The 24,849-nt window shown below is 46.4% G+C and overlaps 1 protein-coding gene across 2 annotated transcripts; it reads left to right on the plus strand.

Moving 5' to 3' along the window:
- Positions 1-3,738: 3,738 nt before the first annotated feature.
- On the plus strand, positions 3,739-23,988 carry LAT2 (linker for activation of T cells family member 2). Of its 2 annotated transcripts, none has more exons than XM_035139437.3 (13): positions 3,739-3,899; positions 6,179-6,288; positions 8,219-8,261; positions 10,455-10,498; positions 11,473-11,521; positions 12,005-12,042; positions 13,410-13,448; positions 14,098-14,128; positions 15,379-15,437; positions 16,288-16,344; positions 19,167-19,235; positions 20,587-20,638; positions 23,663-23,988. In XM_035139437.3, the coding sequence occupies exons 2-13, from the start codon at positions 6,201-6,203 to the stop codon at positions 23,673-23,675; spliced, it is 582 nt and encodes a 193-aa protein (XP_034995328.3). In that variant the 5' UTR covers positions 3,739-3,899; positions 6,179-6,200; the 3' UTR covers positions 23,676-23,988. The 2 variants fall into 2 exon arrangements, with proteins under 2 accessions (XP_034995328.3, XP_034995330.3); XM_035139439.3 differs by having other exon boundaries at positions 20,590-20,638.
- The last annotated feature ends 861 nt before the right edge of the window (positions 23,989-24,849 follow it).

Here is a 24,849-nt window from a genome sequence, read left to right on the forward strand (position 1 = left end):
TAAGCTGCACGCCCTCTAGATGGGTCTGGATTTTGGCCTGGACAAAGATGTTCACTCAAAACTCGGCTTAGCTTTTGCAACGGATGTCCTGTGCAGATCTGCTGAGCCCACTCATCAAATAATTGCTCAGATCTGGGGAGGGTAAAATTTGAATCCCCATCGGTGCGCTGGGCTGGGTGGAGAGGTTTAAACTATCCACCCCACCATTCATTTTGGGGGTTTTTTTTTGCCTCCACCACCAAAATCAATAGGAACTGAGAATTTTGCTTGGAGTGCTGTTCATGCTGTTGGGATTGAGGCTATTGTTATTATTTATTAAATTTATTAAATCTCAGGCTGGATCACAGCTTAAAAACAAGATAAAAGCATTGCATTTGTTTTAAAAAGTGCTATCTAAGGTATCTAACCGTTGGAGATGCAATCGGGATAATGCTTCTCTAAAACATGTTTTTTTCGTTGTCCTGTATTGAAAGGTTTTTTGCAGAAGGTAACTGAGACTATTGACAGAACTGTACAGAACAACCATAACAGTTACAAAGCAAAATATCCTCTTGAATTGTATACCCAGCACATGGAACCTTACAAAAGGACAATACGAGTAGACTTTCTGTGCCCTTACCACAGCAAAAAGACTGATACTGATGAATTGGGGGGGAAATAATGCTCCCTTCTACGTTTGGATTGAAGACTTGTGCAAACTCGCAACATATAAACAACTTGCACGTAAACGCAGACTTGCCATGGACAAATTCAATGATATTTGGAATCCATTACAAATACTGTAATAGGTTAAGATCTGGTGAAGTACAATAACAACCTTGTAAAATATACAGTTTTGGGGTCCCCCCTCCCCCTTTTCTTTTTCTCACCATGTTTAGTGCACATATACCAGTAATTATGTACTTTTTGAACTTTAAATAAAGATGTTTAAAAAACCAACACAAAATACATAATAAAAACCAAAATAATAAAAACCCACTGCCTCCCTGGAACACTCTGGTTCCTGGACCCCAGAATTTAACCACAGGACGTTCTTATTAGGTGTTCCACCCTTAGTGCTTACTCCATTTATAAAAAACATACAACCACCTGTTATTGCATGGCTTTTATCACAAATGGCCCTGAAGCCAACTTTTGCCAAGTGCAATTAGCTGAGTGGGGTGATCTTTTAGGGTCTGTATCAGCTGGGGGGGGGGGGACACCTTGGTTTCACATTAAATGTTTCCTTCTGTTCAAAGGGGTGTCGTGGTTTGGCACCATCGCACAGCAGCTTCCTGTTTCAAGGTGGGCCTAGCAGCGTGCAATGTAAAAAAAGTTGTAGGGGACGACGGTAAGATCTGTTTGAAAAACGCACTCTCGGGGAACATCAGAGACTTTCTCCCTGGAATTATCAGATCCACCTCCATATTGTCTGCTCTGACTGGCAGCAGCTCTCCTGGTTCTCTGATCAGCCTTAGCTAGAGAGGCTGAGGATCAAACCTGGAATTTTCGGCATGCAAAGTCATGTGCTCCCTCGACCGCTGAGTTACAGCTATTGTATAGCAAAAGTGGCACATTGCGAACTGCTGGGCCTCTACTGTGGCGGCACCCCCCCCCCTTTTGAAACTTCTTCCCCTTACATATCAGATGGCTATCTTCTCTGTTGCCTTTTTTGGTGCCTATCAATTGCCTTTTCGGTGGAGATCTTTATCCCAGTCTGTTACCTGTCTTGCATTTGAAATTAGTTTTTGTGTACGTTTTCATTTTTGGACATTTTTATTGTCAAATCAGCTCGCGATGTTTCTTGGAAAGAGATTTGTTGGTGAAATGAAATACAGTGGTACCTTGGTTTAAGAACAACTTAGTTTATGAACAACTTGGATTAAGAACGCTGCAAACCCGGAAGCAGGTGTTTTGGTTTGTGAACTTTGCCTTGGAATAAGAACATGTTTTGCTTCCTGTTGAGTGTGTTCCATTTGTAAATTGAGTCCCCCGCTGCTATGGGAAAGCACGCCTTGGTTTAAGAACGCTTTGGTATAAGAACGGACTTCCGGAGCAGATTAAGTTCATAAACCAAGGTACCACTGTAATTTTTTTTTTTTAATGGATTGATCAAGGGTCTGGAAACCAAGCCTAGTTGCAGAGTGTTGGGTATGTTTGTTTAGCCTGGGAAAGAGGAGATACAGTCACCATCTTCAAGTTTCTTTTCCGTGGAAGATGGAGCAAGCTTGTTTTTCTCCTGCTCTGGAGGGGAGGACCTGAACCAACGAACTCAAACGACAAGAAAGGGGATTCCGACTGAGCACCAGGAAGATTCTGATGGTAAGAGCTGTTCAGCAGTGGAATGAACTGCCTCAGGAGGTGATGGGCTCTCCTTCCTTGGAGGTTTTTAAGCAGAGGTTGGATGGCCATCTGTCAGGGAGTTTTTTAGCAGTGGTTTCTGCACTGCAGGAGGTTGAACTAGATGACCCTCAGGTTCCCTCTCAACTGCAATTCTATGATTCTCAGTCATTCAAAACCACGAGGAGTGGAAAGTCTCTTTATTTTTAGAGGAGGGGCTTGTAGCTCAGTGCACACTGCATGGAAAGGTCCCAGGTTCCAATTTCCAGAAAAGGCTACGGAAGATCATAGAATTGTAGAGTTGGAAGGGACCTTGAGGATCAGCTCATCCCCCTGCGATGCAGGAATTATGCAGCTGTCCCATACAGGGATTGAACCTGCAACCTTGGCATTGTCAGCACCATGCTCTAATGAACTGAGCTATCCAGGCTGACATGCCTGAAACCCTGTAGACCAGGCATCCCCAAACTGCGGCCCTCCAGATGTTTTGGCCTACAACTCCCATGATCCCTAGCTAACAGGACCAGTGGTCAGGGATGATGGGAATTGTAGTCCAAAACATCTGGAGGGCCGAAGTTTGGGGGTGCCTGCTGTAGAGCCACTGCCAATGATTGTGGGCAGCACTGAACTAGCTGAACCCGGCAGTCTGCCTCTCTTGTGAGGGCAGCTTCTGATAGCCCTCGAAGTCAACCTGTAGGATTTAATAGGAGTATAGCATCTAGATCAAGGGAAGTAATAGTACCACTGTATTCTGCTCTGGTCAGACCTCACCTGGAGTACTGTGTCCAGTTCTGGGCACCACAGTTCACGAAGGATACTGACAAGCTGGAACGTGTCCAGAAGAGGGCAACCAAAACGGCCAAAGGCCTGGAAACGATGCCTTATGAGGAACGGCTTAGGGAGCTGGGTATGTTTAGCCTGGAGAAGAGAAGGTTAAGGGGTGATATGATAGCCATGTTCAAATATATGAAAGGATGTCATATGGAGGAGGGAGAAAGATTGTTTTCTGCTGCTCCAGAGAAGCAGACACGGAGCAATGGATTCAAACTTCAATAAAGAAGATTCCACCTAAACATTAGGAAGAACTTCCTGACAGTAAGAGCTGTTCGGCAGTGGAATTCGCTACCAAGGAGTGTGGTGGAGTCTCCTTCTTTGGAGGTCTTTAAGCAGAGGCTTGACAGCCATCTGTCAAGAATGCTTTGATGGTGTTTCCTGCTTGGCAGGGGGTTGGACTGGATGACCCTTGTGGTCTCTTCCAACTCTATGATTCTATGATTCTAAGTCAGCCTTTTCCCAGGTTTGGCTGAGCGGTTGACCTGGATGCGATGCGCAGGCGTCCCAGCCCGCGACTCTGTTTTTGGTCTTGTGGTTTGATGAGAGGGCCGCGTCCGAGCCTGGCTGCCGGATGCCGGGTTTAGTGACTCACGTAGGGGAACAGGAAGCGAGAGGTCTGCTCACCGTCTCTGTGAGCGAGTGACCACATTGAGGTCTCCTCTTTCTGCAGAGATGAGCGAGCGAGGGGAGATGGCCGGAGGGGAAAGGATCAGTTGCAGCTCCTGAGAACAGCTTGGAGCCTGAAGGTAGGGCTGCCTTCAGGTGCCTTCTCACCTTTTCACCTCCTTCAATTCCATACATTTCACTTCTGTCTTCTCACCCTTGCTCTCTCCTTCTATCCCAAGAAGAAGAAGAATTTAAAAAATACTTCCGGTAGCACCTAGAGACCAACTAAGTTGGTCATGGGTGTGAGCTTTCGCGTGCACGCACACTTCTTCAGATACTACTGGAAGGAATTCTTTAAAATTTTGTTTCGACTAGGGCAGACCAAAATGGCTACCTACCTGTAACTATCCCAAGAATGTCTCTCTCTCTCTCTACCGCCAGCCTACGATATCCTTGAATCTCTCTCCTTCTTTCCCTGTGAAAATTGAACTTAGATGTGAGGCTATCCGTTAGGGCGACAGGCGGGTAAAATCGAAAAATGCGCCACCGAGCTGAGTATTCGTTACAAGGTGGGAATTGCAGCAAAAAGATGCGGCATAACGGCGCACACCCTTCCCCCCTAGCAGGGGGGCTCCTCTTCAGGCTTGTGTCAAATAACCAGGCCATTCCCTCTCCTGGGACACTATTGGCTGACCTTCACCAACCTGGCACCCTTGGACGTTTTTGCACTACAATTCCCACCAGCTTCTGGGTTTATTTAAGGTGCATGTACTCTGGCTTGATTTAGGCGTGAAGGAGCTGTAGCAAAAGTCACTCTGGAAAGGTGGGTTCTGAAGAAGGGGGTGGGTGGATGTCAGGACTGTAGCGTTGCTCAGGTAAATTGGGAAACAATCCCAGGTGAGCAGCAGGGGAGAGAGAGAGGAAGAGATGTTTGATTTAGTCTGCAAACCACGCCACTGGTTACATCCCCAGGAGAAAGCAACTGCCTCTCCCCTTTTTTTTTTATTCACATGTTGAAACCTTTTAGCTTTTTCTTGTACTGGTGGAGTTATGAAGGATTGGGGGTGAGCGAAGGACTGTCTGGCTGTGGACTCAGCGACAGAGCAGACCCCGGCATCTCCAGGCAGGCCTGAGAATATCCGCCACCTGAAATCCCGGAGAGCTGCTGCCAGTCAGATGACACTAGTGCCTAGTGATGCAGCCATAAAACGGCTAGCACACTTGCAAAGCGAAGCAGGGTCCGGTATGGTTTCGAATTGGATGGGGGACCGCATGTTGAGATGGCAGGGGGTTGGACTAGATGACCCAGATCTCTTGCAACTCCATGATTCTATGAGCTAGAGGGATCCAGGGATCAGCGTCCCATGAGGGCTGGCTCTCGATGTTTCCGGTCACCCCAGGCCTATGATTCTAGACTTTCCAACGGCAGCAGGAGAAGTTGTTTGAGCAACAGTCCCCAGCTTTTCCTCCTTGCTTGGTGAGCCAAGGCCTCGTGAGTTGCTTTGTTCCCTTCAAATATCCAAGCCGAGCACTCAAAGGTCACCAGACAGGCGTTCAAACTGGGTGGCAATGTGATGCATTTGGGTAGCGTTCGACTCCGGGGTGTAAAGTTTTGTAAAAGACCTCCCTCTTTAGGTAGTAATGTGTATTGCAAAGGGTGGATTCACACCCTACACGGAAAGCATAATTTAATGCACATTTATAGCTTATGACTTCCCCCAGAGAATCCTGGGAACTGTCGTTTACCCCTTCACGGTGTTAAAATTCCCAGTGTCTTTAACAAACTACAGCTCCCAGGATTCCTTGGGGGAACCCAAGCATCAGAGACAGGAGAAGGGAGGGAGAGCTCAGGCTGGAGGAGAGTTAAGGGCTTTTATACCTCCTCCTCCTCCTGCACTGTCTCCCAGGACCAGCAGAGGATTGAAGTGGGAGGAGCAGAGGGTTACACACAGGCATAGTCCAGACCCTCCAAGTGTCCCTACTTTCCTGGGACATCCCTGATTTAGAGAAGCTGCCCCGGGTTCTGATTTGGTCCCAGAACGTCCCACTTTTCCTTAGAATGTCCCTATTTTCATAGGAGAAATGTTGGAGGGTTTGGAGTTATCCGACCCCCGATTCGTCTGAAGGCAATCCTGAATAGAGATGGGTTTTTTTTAAAAGAAGTTTAATGTTTTATTACGTTTTTATATATGTTGGAAGCCTCCCAGAGTGGCTGGGCAAACCAGTAATATATGTGGGGTATAAATAGAAAAACAAAACCATAATTATGGCATGGGACATCCCTATTTTCATCGGAGAAACGTTGGAGGGTATGGTAGTCTTTCTGTGCCTGTTTCCGTGCAGCTGGAGTGGGGGGGGGGGTGGAGATACATGTGTTGTGCTTTGAGTTTCCCACCCACCTTGCTCTTGCAATTTTAAGGTTGTTGTGGCAAGATCGAGCGATGAGCCAAGTGGAGCTGATCTGGGGCGCCTTCTCCTTGATGTTCTTAGGAGCCTTGGTCAGCATGTGCATGAAATGCCAACGGACAGGTAAGGCTTTGCTTTGCTTTGAAACATGGATCTGGATCTGTGTATGGAGGTTCCCCCACTTCATATAAGTCCCCAACACATTGTGAAAAACGGGCCTCATCTATGGCCACAAAGAGAAGGTTAAAGTTTTTGTGTGTGAGAGTAAAGGTAAAGGGGCCCCTGACCATCAGGTCCAGTCGTGTCCGACTCTGGGGTTGCGGCGCTCGTCTCGCTCTATAGGCCGAGGGAGCCGGCATTTGTCCGCAGACAGCTTCCGGGTCATGTGGCCAGCATGACAAAGCTGCTTCTGGCGAACCAGAGCAGCGCACGGAAACGCTGTTTACCTTCCCGCCGGAGCGGTCCCTATTTATCTACTTGCACTTTGATGTGCTTTCGAACTGCTAGGTGGGCAGGAGCTGGGACCGAGCAATGGGAGCTCACCCCATTGCAGGTATTCAAACCGCCAACCTTCTGATCAGCAAGCCCTAGACTCTGTGGTTTAACCCACAGCGCCACCTGTGAGAGTAGTTGGACACAATTGCTGGGAAATGGTGCAGTTGGAAAGCTGATAGTGTGCAGGATTAGACCCCTTAAGCATATGTGTTGACAAAATAATAAATTTATAATACGGTCATACCTTGGTTTAAGTACACTTCGGCTCGAGTAATTTCAGTTTAAGTACTCCGCGGACCCATCTGGAACAGATCAATCCATTTTCCATTACTTTCAATGGGAAAGTTCGCTTCAGGTTAATTACGCTTCAGGTTAAGTACGGACTTCCAGAACCAATTACACTCATACTTCGGGTTAAGTACGCTTCAGGTTGAGTACTCTGCGGACCTGTCTGGAATGGATTAATCCACCTTCCATTACTTCAATGCGCAAATTCGCTTCAGGTTAAGTAGGCTTCAGGTTAAGTACAGACTCCCGGAACCAATTGTGTACTTAAACCGAGGTACCACTGTAATAATAATTTATTATTTATACCCGCCCTTCTGGCTGGGCTTCCCCAGTCACTCTGGGCGGCTTCCAACAAAATATTAAAATACATCCAACATTAAAAGCTTCCCTAAACAGGGCTGCCTTCAGATGTCTTCTAAAAGTCTCGTAGTTGTTTTTCTCTTTGACATCTGGTGGGAGGGCATTCCACAGGGCGGGTGCCACTACCGAGAAGGCCTTCTGCCTGGTTCCCTGTAACTTGGCTTCTTGCAGTGAGGGAACAGCCAGAAGGCCCTCAGTGCTGGACCTCAGTGTCCGGGCAGAACAATGGGGGTGGAAACGCTCTTTCAGATATACTAAAATAAGTTTTACACAGAGTAGAACTCAGGAGGTTTAATTTCAATGGGCCTGGTCTATGCAAACCGCAGTTGAACACGGCCTTTTAGCTTGAAATTACTAACATACTCTGCAAAAAATAATCGTCATCATCACTGACACAAAATCACTAAATGATGCTAGCTTTACAAGCCCGATTAATTTCCTTTTGCATTTAAACTGGCAAAGTGTTCCAAGATGTGTTTTGTATATGAATTCCTGGAAAATCGCTGCAGAGATCAAGATGGACAGCAGGGAAGGAAGGAGAGCGTTCTAGTCGTAGAGTGCACTAGAAACCTGGCTTCCATTATGGGAATTTTGAGTCAACTACCCTGTTCAGCTGCTCCTTTATTTTGGCAGCTGGTGGTAGGTGCAGAAGTCAAAACGTTTTGAGCAACAGCACACACTTTTGCTCAACCTCAGTTTTGCCTATCTGTAAAATGGGCGCGATGATACCGCCCCGCCAACCACACTCTGCAAATGCACCTACCACACACAACCTTAGAATGACCCTGATTTCCCCCTTTTCAACTTCTCTTTTTGTTCTCGATTATGCTATGTTAGTTTCCCCCACTCCCATCTTTTGTATAATTTTAGCTCGCAAATGTTTGTGTTTTTCTCTCTCTCCTCCTCGTAGGAGGGAGACAGGAGCAGACAGGCCTGGACAGTCAGAGGAATCAGTAAGTAGCTGGTCACCATTGCATGTCTTGATTCTCTTATTTCTCTCTGGGGCATAAGCCTGGGCAGTGTGTATGGGGGTCGTGGGCTGCCCAAATGCCAAGACCCACCCCCACCCCCCGGACTCGCTGATGTGGTCCAAAGGAAAGCAGAGCAATACGTTCGGCACCAGCTTGCCTGCAGGAGTTGCCAGAAGGAGGCATACAAGGTGCCATCCATTCCGAATTTGTGTAGGGTTCCCCCCCCCCTCCAACATGCGCGGACTGTCTCACCAGAGTAGCGCATGTTCTGCTTATCTCCCGCTTGGACTACTGCAATGCGCTCTACGTGGGGCTACCTTTGAAGGTGACCTGGAAACTGCAATTAATCCAGAATACGGCAGCTAGACTGGTGACTGGGGGCGGCCGCTGAGACCATATAACGCCGGTCCTGAAAGACCTACGTTGGCTCCCAGTACGTTTTCGAGCACAATTCAAAGTGTTGGTGCTGACCTTTAAAGCCCTAAACAGCCTCGGTCCTGTATACCTGAAGGAGCGTCTCCACCCCCATCATTCTGCCCAGACACTGAGATCCAGGACCGAGGGCCTTCTGGCGGTTCCCTCATTGCGAGAAGCAAAGCTGCAGGGAACCAGGCAGAGGGCCTTCTCGGTAGTGGCACCCGCCCTGTGGAACGCCCTCCCATCAGAGGCCAGAGAGATAAACAACTACCTGACATTTATAAAATACCTAAAGGCAGCCCTGTTTGGGGCATTTTTAGTCTGTGATATTTTAATGTATTTTGATGTGTGTTGGAAGCCGCCCAAAGTGGCGGGGTATAAATATTAAATGATGATGATGATGATGATGGAAGTTCCAATATCAATGCACAACTAATGTGCTGTTATTGCATCAAGGACATGTTGCAGCAAAACACCAATTTGGAGGGGCCCCAAACCACTGCCTTAAATGCTGCCGGGAAGCGAATCAGTAGGCAGTGTAAACAGCACAGAATTGGTGCAATATGTGCTTTGAGTTCCAACATTAGTGTTCTACGTCTGCGTTAGTTGGCGTTTTCAAACAGTCTCCAGGGGCAGCCCCACAGAGGACGCATTGCAGCAGTCTACTCCATAACTGGGGTCGGCTCTGCTTTCCCTTGTTCAGGGATGGGGAAGCCTGTGGCCAGGCATGATCTGGGGTGGGCAAACTGGTGTCTTAAAAGCCATAGGTGGCATGCTGCCTAATTTCATATTGATGGGGGGGGGGGAGTGGGGTGGCAGAAAGAGAAGGGGTGACCTGCCCACTTTTGGCTTGTCCCTGGCCACTGCTGGTTCTGTCGGTTTCTCCTTTTTCCAACCTTAACCAGTTCTCCAGATTTCTGCAGCAATTTGCGTTCTTTTCTTTAAAACACCTTCATGAAAATTCTTCAGCATTTTGTTTGTGAATTTTTCTTAACGAATACGCCTTTGCAAGCAGTTTCTCCTAACGTGGCACATTTTTATGTTATTTCAAATAATATACTAATTGCTAAGCACATTTTCCTCTAATATCATGTGTAGACATTCGTGGGAGAACTGCGTTTGCAAAATTTGGATAAGTAGGAATTTCAAAGGATGGCTATGTTTCAATTCTCATAGAAGCATCAAATTGTTGAGTGAGAAGGCATCCCAAGGGTCAATTGCAATGCAGGAATAATCATATTTTTTCTGAAAGTGTGAATTTGATAGATTTGCCTTTAAACATGAACTGAACTGAATTTCTCCCGCATCTTTTTTTGAAAATACGATTTTTATTAAATTTTCTGTTTTACAATTTCAGATAAACATTTTACATACTTAAGATATCAATGACTTCCCTTCTTCTCTTTCCATGGTTCATTTTGCATATCTTATATCCCTGCATATTTTACAAAAACTATACAAATTGGTTTTCCATTATTGCGTCCATCAAAAATCATTTACGCTGTTGAATTTATCTTGATGCTGCCAGCGTTTTCAGCTGTACTCATTTATTTTCCATATAGTCAATCAACGTTTTCCAATCTTCTTTAAACGTTATTCTTGTTCTCTTATTCTACATGTTAAGTCTGCAAGTTGTGCATATTCTGTCAACTTTAAGTTGAATTTCTCCCACATCTTTGCACATAATGTAGGGGATGCGGTTCTCGGCAGCAAATTGTTGAAAACTAAACACCAAAGATTCTCCCCATATCTTTTCAGTTATGCAGAGCAGCAGAGGTTTGAGGCGGTCCGCTCCTGTTCAAGTAAGTGTGTTCTTTTGAGTTAACTCCCGCTGTTTGCTGTGGTCAAAGTGGGCCCATATAGGTCAGGCATAGGCAACTTTGGCTCTCCAGATGTTTTGGAACGACAACTCCCATGATCCCTAGCTAACAGGGCCAGTGGTCAGGGATCGTGGGAGTTGTAGTTCCAAAACATCTGGAGAGCCAAGGTTGCCTATGCCCGATATAGGTGATTGTGCATTGCACCTTACATGTGGTCTTTGGAAACCATGTTCTGTTTTGAAGGATGATGCAGTTAGCCATCTTAGCCCGGGATTACAGAGTTTACCATTGGGTGGTTGTCTACACTTCTCTGTCTGTGGTGGAAAATCAGAATCAGAAGCTGAAGCAGGAGAGTGGAAGGAGAGAGGCCGAGAAGCGGTGATGAGTCGAGCTGGTGAAGAGTCATGAGTTTCTCTATCTCCTGCTGCAACAAGCTCCTCAACTCTCCAGGATTTGTTCCAAGCATTTGGAGACTGTGCCTGCGTGCAGCCAACCTCTCCTCCGCCCTTTTCATGCCTCTTCTGGTTCTGGGATACAAGGGGGGAAGGGAGCTGGTCACAGCAGGAGGGGGAGACACCTGTGATTCTCCACCAACCTGACTCATCTCTGCCCCATCTCTGATTCTGCCTCTGATTCTGGACTTCTCTCTGCCACAGCCTCTCCCCGCTCACAAAGCCCTGTTACCTCTTCAGCTTCTGACACCTCCTCTTCCCAGTCTTCTCCCTCTTCTCCCCTGCCCCCCCCACCACTCCCCGGGCTCTGAGCCTTCTTCCCCTGGGGATTCCCCAGCTGGTACCTTTCACCATCCCTCTGCACCCAACCAATCCCAGACATCACCTTTTTGGCGGTAGCAGAAACGGCATTTCTGCATCGATGGGGTTAGTAGCCTTTGAACCTTTCCCCTCCAAAGGCGTGACTAACTACTTGCTGTCTCTGTCTCTCCTGTCTGTTTTCAGTGTCGAGACATGACTGTCCAAAAATCCCGTGTGACTTGCCAGGACAAAGGTAGGTCGGGCTGCTTGGGCAGCCTCTGAAAGAGATGGTTCTCCATCAGCCTGTTGCATTTATTTCATTTTTACCTGAGTGGGCGCTTAGGGTTTTGAATACAGTGGTACCTCGGTTTACAAACACAATTGGTTCCGGAGGTCCGTACTTAACCTGAAGCATACTTAACCTGAAGCGAACTTTCCCATTGAAAGTAATGGAAAGTGGATTAATCCGTCCCAGATGGGTCCACGGAGTACTTAAACTGAAAGTACTCAAACCGAGGCGTACTTAAACCGAGTTATGACTGTATGGTTCTCTCTCTCCCCTCCCTCCCCATTTGGAAACCAGGTACCACTGCTGAATAGTTCCCGTGGCCACTTACCATCTCCCTGGCCAAAAACCCAGTCTAAGCCATTAGGAAGGCTTGGGCACGCCACAATCCAAGCCTTCCTTGCTTTCTCGTAGTCTTGCTGTTTCTAAATATGTCCCTCTATATTTTAGCAAAAGAAGCAAACATCCCGCCCTTGCAAGTCCCCTTCGTAAGTATTTTTTAATCATTTAACATGACCGGAATAAGCCCTATGAGCCAGACTAAACTCAAGCATAGGCTTCAATATTCTCTGGCTGGAGTTGATGGGATTTTAAAGCGTGTAAATCCGATAGCGTCATCTCCATGATGCTGGTGTATTTCTGTGAAACAGGCCACATGAAAAGCCCATTTTGGCAACCTCTGCACCACACATTTAAAGCAGCATTGTGCCACTTTAAACAGGCATGGCTTCCCCCAAAGGATCCTGGGAACTGTGGTTCACAAAGCGTGAGGAGGAGAAACTGGTTAAACGGTATAGAGAAGTCACGGGAGTGGCTGAAACCAGCATCCACATCACTTGAAAACAAGCATGGACGCAACTCAGCTAAGATACTGAGGGTAGTAGTATTGGGGAATACTACCTCTGGAAGCAGGGACGCAGGTGGCGCTGTGGGTTAAACCACAGAGCCTAGGGCTTGCTGATCAGAAGGTCGGTGGTTCGAATCCCTGCGACGGGGTGAGCTCCCGTTGCTCGGTCCCAGCTCCTGCCAACCTAGCAGTTCGACAGCACATCAAAGTGCAAGTAGATAAATAGGGACCGCTCCAGCGGGAAGGTAAACGGCGTTTCCGCTTGCGGCTTAGTCATGCTGACCACATGACCTGGAAGCTGTACGCCAGCTCCCTTGGCCAATAATGCGAGATGAGCGCGCAACCCCAGAGTCGGTCACGACTGGACCTAATGGTCAGGGGTCCCTTTACCTTTACCTTTACCTCTGGAAGCAAGCAGTGGTTTGCATTGCAAAGCAGTACAGAATATACATCAAAATTGAGGATTATGTTCAGGAATATTCATCATAGACCTTGAATGTTGCCTGAAGCAAAGCTGCAGGGGCAGTGAGCTTGTGGCTCTCCAAATAATAATAAGAATTAATAATAAGAATTAGTAACAACAATATATTATTTATACCCCACCCATCTGGCTGGGTTTCCCCAGCCACTCTAGGTGACTCCCAACAGAATATTAAAAATCTCACTGACTTTGGGGATTAATATTCAGAATTGAATGGAACCATTCTTCAGACTTTGCACTTCCCATATTTTGCCTTCTTTTTTCTTTTTTAGTACTTTTTTAGTACCCAAGTGGATCTCAAAGGCGTATTTTAGGATAAGCAAAATGTTGACAAATACATGCATTCGCATAAAATACATTTGTCAATATGTTGTGCCAGAAAAATGTGTTTAAACAGTATTCATATCACGTAGATTTAAAAATAAATGTTGAAATGGGGCGAGATGGAATTATGAATGAACACATTCCAAACACAGGCTGAAACAGGCAGAACTTCATCATACCCAGTCATGGTTTTTTCTTTTCAGAAGCCTGCCCTGAGCCCAGGTATCAAAATATTGAAAAAGGTAAGTGTGCTACTTCAGTGTATCACAGGTAAAGGAAACAGATGCTGTGATTTGAGCACTGACTGGTGCTGGGAGAATTTCAGAGGGCTAGAGGGGATCCAGCTCCCTTTGGCCACTGTTTCCAAGAGACTACAAGAGGCCAGGATTTCTCCAAAACTGGGGTGTGGAATATCCATGAAGGGCATCTCTTTCCCCAAAAATTGAGCCCTGCTGTTTCATGAGTCAACAACACCATACCCGTCAAGTGTCCCTATTTTCCCTGAACATGCATAGAATTACAGAAGCCATCCCAGCTTCTGATTTCATCCGAGTGTCCCGTTCCCCCCCCCCCTCCAGTGCCGCCGCCACTGAACATGGGAGAATGAGCCAGGATCCTCCGGAAGCAGAATCCATGTGCGCAATAGAAGCATTTCCCCAGCTCCCTCACCGCCCTGTCCTGTCCCCTCTCCCTTGCCAAGAGCAAACCCATCTTGTTCCCTCACCCTGTGTGCGAGGGCTTGTTTGATTAACTCGTCTCTCCATTCTCTGCCATATGCTTTGGTCCCAGCACTACTGGGCTTTGGAGAGGAAAACTCAGCACAGTCTTCTGAATTTTATCCCGATGATGTGCATGACCTTCGAACTAACGGCCACTCAATTGTACTTTCAGTGCTGCAAATGGAGCAAGATCCTGCATATGTGTAAGTCCGGGATTGCAGTAGGCTTTGGGGGCAGGAGGGGAGGGTGTTTTGCTTATTTTGAAACTCTCCTGATCTCCGTTTTTTTCCCTACATGGGCTACGTGAAATCTTGGACATGACCAATACCTTCTCATAATAAATTCCACAAATGCCTCTGCGCTCGATGTAGCTCAGTTGGTTAGAGTGTGGTGCTGATAATGCCAAGGTTGCAGGTTCGATCCCCATATGGGACAAATGCATATTCCTGCATTGCAGGGGGTTGGACTAGATCAGGGTTCAGCAAACTTTTTCAGCAGGGGGCTGGTCCACTGTCCCTCAGACCATGTGGGGAGGCCGGACTATATTTTGTGGGAGAGGGGGAATGAATTCATTCCTATGCCCCACAAATAACCCAGAGATGCATTTTAAATAAAAGGACACATTCTACTCATGTAAAAACATGCTAATTCCCGGACCGTCTGCGGGCCGGATTTAGCAGGCGATTGGGTCGGATCCTGCCCCTGGGCCTTAGTTTGCCTACGTATGGACTAGTTGATCCTCAGAGATCCCTTCTAACGCTTCCACGTTGATGATTCTATGGCTCACAGTCTAAATTCAGTAGTACCGTAAGGGTACACAATGAAAAGTATAATGTCACAACAACGTAACGTTAAAAAAAACACACACAAATCGACCCAAATTAGCAGTTCCTTTAATGTACATCCATATTGAAGGGAGAATAAAGCTCTGGTAAAAATATCCAGTAGCTTCATACCCAAAACTAGCCCCTAAGCTGCCTACATGAATATTTAGCAAACTGTTACCGTGTTTCTCATATTATAAGACACATCTTATATTTATTTTTTCCTCAAAAAAACACACTATGGCTTATTTTCAAGGGATGTCTTATTTTTTTCCTCCTCCTGCTGCTGCGGCCGGCATTGCTGCTGCGCCTATCACTATGTCTTATTTTCGGGGTATGGCTTATATTCCTTGAATGCTTAAAAATCCTGCTATGGCTTATTTTATGGGTATGTCTTAAAATATGAGAAACAGGGTATCTATTGTAATACTGTGTTGTTTTTAGTCTGTTTGTGGTATTTCATATGGAGGACGTGTCATTGATAAATAAATGTCGAAGCAGTGTAGCAAATGCTCCCTGGCAAGTCACAGTGCCTTTCCGGTAGCCAAAATATTGAGCTCTGGGTGGAAATTATTCTCTCTGGCTCCTTAATGATTTCCTGCCCCCCTCCCTCGTCTTCCCTCTTCTAGCAAACCAATTGCGGCAGATATTTATTACAACTGTGGGAGTTTCTTAAGGCAATCTAGTGGTAAGTGGACAAGACAAGAATACACAGATGAAAGATGTGCAGTTTGGATGTGTGGAGGGTCCTTGAGATAACATGCTCAGTGCACCCAGGGGGTTGGGGCAGGGGGACACGATCACATTCCTCCTCCGGCTGCAAACTGGAAAGGGGATAAAACCCCAACAGTAAAAGAGTGACCAAACAAATGGTTAGATTTTGTGGAATTGGCTCAATTAACAGATAATCTAAGGGGAAATACTAAGCAGGCGTTTGTGAAAAAGTGGGATATGTTTAAAAGATATATGCAAGAAAATAATAACAACCATGTAATTTCCATGGTAGCCTTGCAATGACTGGCTTATAACGTAAACTCATAACTAATAAGACATGTTGGTATGATTGGATACGTGACGTACAAAAGAGATAGCAAGAAGACGAAGAGGAAAGTATGTACATTATCAATATAGATGAGGTGCACTCTGGGAGGTGACGGGAAGTCTATATTTTTAATTTAATTTGCTAGGTCTGATTTATGATTAACGATATTTGAGTAATTTTGATTTATGTATATTTGATTTAATACCATCAATAATGAAAGAAGGAAAGAAGAAATAAAATATGCTGAAAATGCAACAAATGTTTAATGATGTAGGAGTAATCATGTGTGTGTTCATAGGATTGTACAAGAAATATTATAATAAAGTTACATTCATCTAAATAATAATAATAATAATAATAATAATAATAATACCGTAATAATAATATGACAAGACAATCACATTCCTCCTCCTCCTATATGCATTCAGCCAAGCACCTAATTGATGCTGAGCTTCTTTATTATGTCATGTTGATTCTCAAATATTTCCTCTTTCAGATGACGATATCCACTCTTATCACAACGTGGCTGGCCCATCAAGAAGCAGCGGGCTTGGTAAATTCTGTTTACTAGGGTGTAAATCGGGACGAAGTGGAGCGGGTCTATGTTTGGTGTGGAGATAATAATCTGGTCCTTTATAGTGCCAAGACCAAGGAACTGGTGGTGGACTACAGGGCCGTTTTAAGCCCATCCAGCGCCCTGGCGCTAAGGTCCCTCCAGCGCCCCCCTCCAGAGCCTCTCCAAGGGCCCGGGAGTGCAAAGCAGACCGCGGCAGCAGCGGGAGGCCACCTCTGAGGACTCCGCGCTGCGCCTCCTTCTCGTTTTCCCAGCGCTGGGTTCCACTCAGTCAAGCTTCGCCACCAGCGCGCACACCGCGGGACCAGCAAGAGCTGCTTGGGCGCTGTGCACGCGCTGGTGGCGAAGCTCGACTGAGCGGAACCCAGCGCTGGAGAAATGAGAAGGAGGCCCAGCGCAGAGTCCTCGGAGAAGGAGCGCAGTCCTGGCCAGATCGCCGGAACCCTGCGCTCACTTGGCGCCCTTCCAACGCCCGCCAGCACCTGGCGCCGTGGTTCTCTGCGCCACTAGCCTCTATGGCTAGGACGGGCCTGGTGGACTACAGGTAGAAAAAGGCGGACGTTCAGCCCCTGTATATTGGCGGGGACCGGGTGGAGAGGGTGGCCGTATTTACATTCTTGGGTGTTACCATCGAGCAGAGTATGACCCGGAGCGCAAATACCGGTACCACTGCTCTGGCAAAGAAGACCCAGCGGAGAAAATATTTCCTCAGACTTTTACAAAAGAACAAGCTGAGTGAGAGACTCCTGGCGTCCTTCTTGCATACTGTATCTGTGCTTGGTTTTCCAGCTGCACAGTCCTGGATAGGAAAGTGCTCCAGAAGGTCATAACCACAGCCCGAAAGATTATCGGTCATCCTCTCCCATCTCTGGAAGAACTATACAATTCCTGTTGCCTTAAAAAAGCAAATAATATTTTACAAGATTCATCTCATCCTGGATCTAGTCTTTTTGCACCATTGCCTTCGGGCAAGAGATACAGAACAATTAAATCAAGAACAAATAGATTAAAAAACAGTTTCTCTCCAAGAGCTGTAACCATCTTAAATGTTGTAACTAAATAATATGATATTGGGGAGTTGTGGTGGGTGTGTATTAGGGTGATGACTTTTTTACAACCTCATATCCCTGTATCATAATTTGATGAGCTTTCATTAAAGATTAGATAAAATACCGTGTTTCTCATATTATAAGACACGTCTTATAGTATTACTTTCAAAGAGATTTGATAAAAAAAAACCTCACACACAAAATGATTTAAAAAATTTTATTTATCAGTTTTTTGACCATTTTTGAAGTCACTGTAAGCAGATATAAAATTGAACCCAAGCTTTAGAGTCACATATATACAACATTATATAGGGTCCTCAAACACACAAGGAAACTTTTTTTAGCTGCAGTAAGAGTATAGACGCCTCTAGAGGACGATGTTTTGCTACCTCTCCTGTAGGTTCTTTTCCCAGCATGTCCGGCAGGGTCTGCTGGCTGAGTTTTGAGGTCCCGAAAAGGGGCTTTTACCTTGCGCAGGTGTGACATTTGTATACCCTATGTTGCTAAGAACACTCCCCATTGTGGAATGTGGCGTTGTGTCCAAATTTGATACGAAATATATATAGAATTGTTAATACAATTTTATGAAATGGTAAAACAGCATACAAAAAAAACTAAAAACGGTTTGTGCGTGACCTTTTTAAATATTTCAATGGAATATACCTCATTTTAGTCATTAATAGGCAAAAGTCCATCCATTTGTGCTACAGGAAATAATTTTTGAGAAAAAAATAATGAAAAAGTAATCACCCTAGTGTGTATGCATGTGTGTGTGGCTGTGATTTTTTTATGGTATGACATTCAATTTCGTTGTACTATGTACAATGACAATAAAGTATCTATCTCTATCTATCTATCTATCTATCTATCTATCTATCTATCTATCTATCTATCATCTATCTATTGTTAATAATGATTATAGTTTGTCATCAATATTTTGGGACCTGCACAAAACGAGGGTGCGCAGAGTGCTCCTGTCGAGTGTTGCGAGCCAGCCACATGGCCATGCCCACTGGCACACACTCCATTCTCCTTCCTCTCCCAGTTTTACACACACACCCCTTCAACAATCAGCTAGCGCTGGATAGGGTGGGGGATGCGGGCCACTGAGCATGCTCCGCCCTCAATGGGCTGCTCTTTGGGTTTCCATGGGGCCAAGCCTGCTGAGGCTTCCCTCCAGAATGTGGGTGGTTCCATTTTGGCTACGTAAGGAATGGCACTCAGAGCCACTGAATACAGGGGAGACTATGATGGGGTAGAGAGAAAAGGAGTTTGGAAGTAACAAACCATGGAATTGTTTCAGAGCAGCCGTTGCTTCTTTCCCCCAGAATCCTAGGTGCCTAACCGGTTACCCATAGGACCTGGATGAGATTTGCTCAGCCAGCAATCTTCATATTATTTGACACTAGCTGGCCCTGCATGCATTGCTGTGCCTTAGTCTGTGAAATGGAGGGTAATAGCCCCCCTCCAGATCCCCCTGAGCCTCAGAGTCCCCCTGTTTTACAGGTGTTATGTTTAAACAGGGGTATCCCTGTGAATCGCCCCACCCTGTTCCGATCTATTAGTTATCCCGTCCCCTCTTCCCTCCACCCCCCAGGTCATCCCTGTGATTTTAAGTCCTTGCAGTTGTTTGCTTGTTTCTTTGCTTGTTTCTTTTTACAACTGTAAGTTGCTTCGAGACATTTTATGTAGTAATAATAATCAAATAATGTTAGCTCCCTCCCCTGACTGGATTCTCTTTCCTTTCTGTAGTCTTGGCAGATGTGGATGTCTATGAAAACAGTACGACGATACAGATATGGAAGCGCTCGCAGATCGCAGGTGACCTATGGGCTGCAAATTCTCTGAGAAATCTTAGAAATCATCTACAATCTTAATTATTTGAGTATATGATGCATGTCATGTGTGACTTGGCTAACTTTCTTGAGCTATCTGCTCTGCGCATAAAGCATTTCCTGTGGAATGGATTGTATTGATGTACCAGCCCGTAAAAGTAAGCCCTGATAGCAAAAGCCAGAGTTTTGTTTTTTCCCTTCCGAAAGATGAACTAAATTTGCATCTGTGCATATAAATTAGCACATGCAAATTTTAGGCAAACGTGTGTCTGTGCCCTGAGTCCTTGGCGATGCCCCTTCTCTCTTCCTTCCACACAACTGCAAGGAGTTCAGAAGCTTCCACTTTGGGTTAACCATGGTTTTATGTCGTCTAGACCCAACCATGGTTAGCATTTATTGTTTGTTTCAAACAAGCCAAAGCTGGCTCATCTAAGCCACTTTTGTTAGTGTAGTTAGCCCTCATTTCGGATCTGGCCAACATGGCAAGTTGGGGTTGACTAAAAGTTTCTGAATTCCTTCTCATTGCTGTGTTGTAAGAGGAAGCTAAAGGATGCAGGTGGCGCTGTGGTCTAAACCACAGAGCCTAGGGCTTGCCGATCAAAAGGTCGGCGGTTCAAATCCCCGCGACGGGGTGAGCTCCCGTTGCTTGATCCTAGCCAACCTAGCAGTTCAAAAGCATGTCAAAGTGCAAGTAGATAAATAGATACCACTCTGGCAGGAAGGTAAACGGCGTTTCTGTGCGCTGCTCTGGTGTCAGTGTTCTGTTGCGCCAGAAGCGGCTTAGTCATGCTGGCCACATGGCCCAGAAAAACTGTCTGCGGAGCGAACAAACGCGGGCTCCCTCAGCCTGTAAAGCGAGATGAGCGCCACAACCCCGGAGTTGTTCGCGACTGAACTTAACTGTCCAGGGTCCCTTTACCTTTAGGAGGAAGCTCACTGTGGCTTCTTTGCATTGTACTGCACTATGGCTTAGCTTGATGGTTGAAGTCAGCTATTGCATCTATAGCAGTGTTTCCCAACCAGTGTGCCTCCAGATGTTTTGGGACTACAACTCCCATCATTCCTGACCACTGGTCTTGCTAGCTAGGGATGATGGGAGTTGTAGTCCCAAAACATCTGGAGGCACACTGGTTGGGAAACACTGATCTATAGGACTCAAATGTCTGGGAAGTTCTCCTAGGATGAGCACGACGAACTGCCTAAGACCCTTTTACTTTAGCAGAATGAAGTGGTAGATCATGCCCCAAGCTAATTAGTGCATGATTGGGAGGGAGACATGCAGAAATTTTTACATCAAAAATGTCTTGGACCAACCTGGAATGTTTTTCTCAAACCAGAAGACTCTGACGACGATGAACCAGATTACATCAATTCAAATCCAAACTGCAGGTAATTTGTGTGTGTGTGTGTGTGTGTGTGTCTGCCTTTTTCTCCCTGCCTCTGGCAGATGAGTGTAAAGCAAGCTTCCACGAGCTGCTCTCTCCAGATGTTTTAAACTATGGCTTTCATCAGCCCCAACCAGCACATGTGGCCTCAGGCTAGTGGGAGCTGCAGTCCAAAACATATGGAGAGGAAGTTTGCACGCAGTCATTGTCTGCTTGAGAACTTTCTGTGGCTTCTCCCTCAGCTCAATTTGTTCCATGGTTCAGTGTTAAGAGCATGTGGTTATACCCCTAAGGTCCCCGATGCAAAACCTGCCTAATATAGAGAGTGGCAAGGGCACTCCTTGCAGTTAGAAATCCAGCACACCAAGGACAAAGCTTCAAGCCCTGTCCTTTGCCTGCTGTGCTGACTTTTTAGTTGCGGGGTGGGGTGGGGTTCTTTTTTGTTAGTGTGAGCATTAAAAAAATGCTATCCATGCCCTACAGTCTGAAGTGGTCCAGTTCTTTCTGTCACCTCATATCTCTTTCATGAGTGAACTGGACTGCTGACAGCAAGATTAGGATTATTATTATTATTATTATTATTTATACCCCAGCTACTCTGGGCGGCTCCCAGTCAAATATTAAAAACACAACACAGCATTAAAATTAAAACTTCCCTAAACCTTCAGATGTCTTCTAAAAGTCAGGTAGTAGTTTATTTCCTTGATATCTGATGGGAGGGCGTTCCACAGAGCGGGTGCCACTACCAAGATGGCCCTCTGCCTGGCTCTCTGTAACCTCACTTCTCGCAGTGAGGGAACCGCCAGAAGACCCTTGGCGCTGGATCTCATTGTCCGGGCTGAATGATGGGGGTGGAGACGCTCCTTCAGGTATACAGGACCGAGGAAAGACCTTCAGCTCAGATGTCGGGAGAGCTGCCATATATACCAAGTGGGCTGACTAGCTCCATAAACTACCCCAGCTAGCAGTGGTTCAGGGTTTCTCCCACCTGGAGATGCCACTGGGAAGTGAACCTGTGACCTTTAGCATCAAAAGCAGCTGCTTTACCACTGAGCCACGGCTCTTCCCCTTTCTGTTCTGCTGTCAGAGTAGACCACAGGTTGGCAATCTGCAGCTACTAGTGACCCTCCATCTCCTTTGATAACCCCCCCCCCCCATGTTCCACAAAAGAAAATGGAAAACAATGAATGGGTGATTGTCAGGGTTTGATGCGACTACTCTTGAGTAACAACCTTCCACATGCTTGTCTTTCAGACGTTTTTATTGGTGCACATTATTTACAGTGTAACGGATTGCTCATTTCATGTCTACCCTCTCGAGTCAGATTCCTGCACTAATTCTTTCCGCGTTCGGGACCAGCATAAAAGCCTCGGAACTGAGAAGCGCCTCCCTTTCCTCCTCCTTCTCAATTCCGGTGTCAGAGGGACGGGTCTTCTGTCCGACCTATTCCTGTCCACTCTTTCCACCTCCCTCTCTTCCTGCCTTGGAGCAGGGGCTCTTTGGTGTTGCCAGAGCCCTGGCACTCCCTCTCCGTCTCCTGACTCAACCCTTCAGACCCCTCACTCTCATGACTGCTTCGAGACGGGCTGCTTCTGATGAGGGGGGAGGGTTCTCTATAATCCCTCCCCCTTACAGTGATGGTCGAATAAGGGAGAGAGCGGAAAGGAGCATCCCGCCCACTTTTCTGCTTTGACTCACCGCCATAGGTTGGTGGCCCCATATCACTTTCCTCCAAGTGAATGAGGCCTTCAGCTCTGAAAAGGTTGCCCAACCCTGAGTAGACAAGACTAGGCTGGAGCAACTGAGTTTCTCACCCTCTTCTTCTCAAACTTTTTTTTAGAGCTCTGAGCCAATCCTTTAGTCCAGTTCTTTCACAGCCTGCCACGTTTTGGGGTGGGGAGACCCAAAAGGGAGAAATGCAATGGGAAAAGCCTCAAACCTAGGAAAACCTGGGGGGTGGTCATACACTGTTGATTGGGCCCCATACAACCGGTCAAATCCAGATGCATAGAACTTGGAAGGGATGGAGACGATAACATGTCGAGCAAGATCTCAGGATTGCAGTTGTCTGCAAGCAGAACCATGTGGCGGTGAGGAAAGCTAGTGCCGTTTTTGAGTTCCTACAGCCATGGTTTCCAAGTCAGAATAGGTAATAATCTTACTTCGTTCTGCACTAGGAAGACCTCTTCTGGAGCAGTGTCCTGTTTGGGGCCCCACACGTTTGAGAGTACAGGGACCCAGGTGGCACTGTGGGTTAAACCACAGAGCCTAGGGCTTGCTGATCAGAAGGTCGGCAGTTCGAATCCCTGCAATGGGGTGAGCTCCCGTTGCTCGGTCCCAGCTCCTGCCCACCTAGCAGTTCGAAAGCACATCAAAGTGCAAGTAGATAAATAGGGACCGCTCCGGCGGGAAGGTAAACGGTGTTTCCGTGCACTGCTCTGGTTCACCACCAGCAGCTTTGTCATGCTGGCCACATGACCCGGAAGCTGTCTGCAGACAAACGCCAGCTCCCTCGGCCTATAGAGCGAGATGAGCACTGCAACCCCAGAGGCGGACACGACTGGACCTGATGGTCAGGGGCCCCTTTACCTTTACTTTTGAGAGTACAGATAAATTACAACAGGTTCAGGACAGGGCAACGGGGAGGGGGGAAGTCTGATCAGGAAAGGTCGGAGGAATTGCCTGAAGAATGTTGAGCGAGGATGATTGCCAAGTTGCAATATCTGAATGGTTTCCGTATCGGTGAAGCTTGGTCTCTGCTGCTGCCCCAGAGGGCAGGACTAGATCAAATTTGCTTAAGTTGCCCACAGGGAGAATGAGTGGGGTGGGTCTCTTGCAACAGAAGCAGCATCTTGACTGCAAGGAAAGTTCAACAATGGAATAAAATGACCCAGAAGGGATGATGTCTTGAAGCACATGCTGGATGGCCATCTATCGGGATGCATCAAATGGGGGATTCGATTTAAAGATCCCCTACAACTCACTGAGGTTATAAAGAGACCTTATCTAACCCCCCTCTTCCCTTTAGGTTTCCTGCCTAAGAGCTGGCGAAAAGAGCTTCCGCAGTTGTTCATTCTACAGTCCAGGGAACCTTGCAGCTAGTTCCTACCTTGCAGTTCAACTTCAAGCAAATGCAGTGATGTGCGCCTCACCAGGGCGGGCCACTCTCCAAAAAGAGTCAACTGGAAAGTGTTTGTGTGTGTTGAGAGAGAGAGAGGGAGAGAGATTGTTCATAAATGAAGTACGAGCAAATGGCAATCTACATTTCATTTTCTTGCTTTATTGGTTCTGTCTGTTAGCCAGAGCGAAGTCTATTGTATTCTAAGCAGTTTAGAAAATAAAAGAAGCAATCGACCCCCGTGTATCATTCACAAGAGATTTAACAGTTCTGCTGGTGGGGGGGGGGGAATGTGTCCCAACATAATCTGGGAAGTTGAGGTTACTCCAGAGCAGTACAATTTTGAAAGCCCCAGAGTGGGGGAGCCTTATGTGGGCGCTGCAATGGTTGAATAACTGGGAGCAAAATTATTGCCCTTCTGCCATCAAACACCTAGCAACAGATCCCGATACATCTTTATTCCCTCGGCCAATACAAGGCATGGACAACCATTAGCTTCTGATTGGTGAAAATAGTTTCGGGCCCTAGTTCTTCAAGTGAGGCTAGAAAGTAATTCTTCTGAGTGTTGTATCTGCACAGACTGGTAGCACAGTTCTGTAGTTTGTCCCGTGACAACACCTTCACTTTCCTCCGGTGAGCTGTGTTTGTTTTAGCTTTTGCAAGGCAAGTTCAACATTTATCGCTTAGCAGAAGAACGAGTGGGTGGATCTCTTGTGAAAGAAATAGAGACTTCAGCTTAGTGTGGTCTATATCTTTTCCGAGGCCCCTGTGGTCTAACCAAGTGCACGTTATAGGGTAAGAGAACAGGTCCTCTTACGGCTCAGTAAGGTAGTTAAGGAACAAAATGAAGATAGAAGCTGTTCTCCCAATGGAGGGATGTAGGAAGTGGAGTCACTTGAGGAGTGCAATTGGGACCTGTGTTTTTTAACTTGTCCATGAATGGTCCAGAGCAGACTAAGATGGGGGACCTTAAGTCAATGAGCTTAACTGCCATGCAACTTTTCCCCATTGAACCACTGGCTTGTATTCAATGCAAAGGATCTTCCCCCTGCAGGCATGGGTCAAACAGTTCCAACAAAGGAGAAATGTTCCTTTGG

Source organism: Zootoca vivipara, chromosome 14 (genome assembly GCF_965207765.1).
Source record: "Zootoca vivipara chromosome 14, rZooViv2.hap1.1, whole genome shotgun sequence".
Classification (NCBI taxonomy): domain Eukaryota; kingdom Metazoa; phylum Chordata; class Lepidosauria; order Squamata; family Lacertidae; genus Zootoca; species Zootoca vivipara.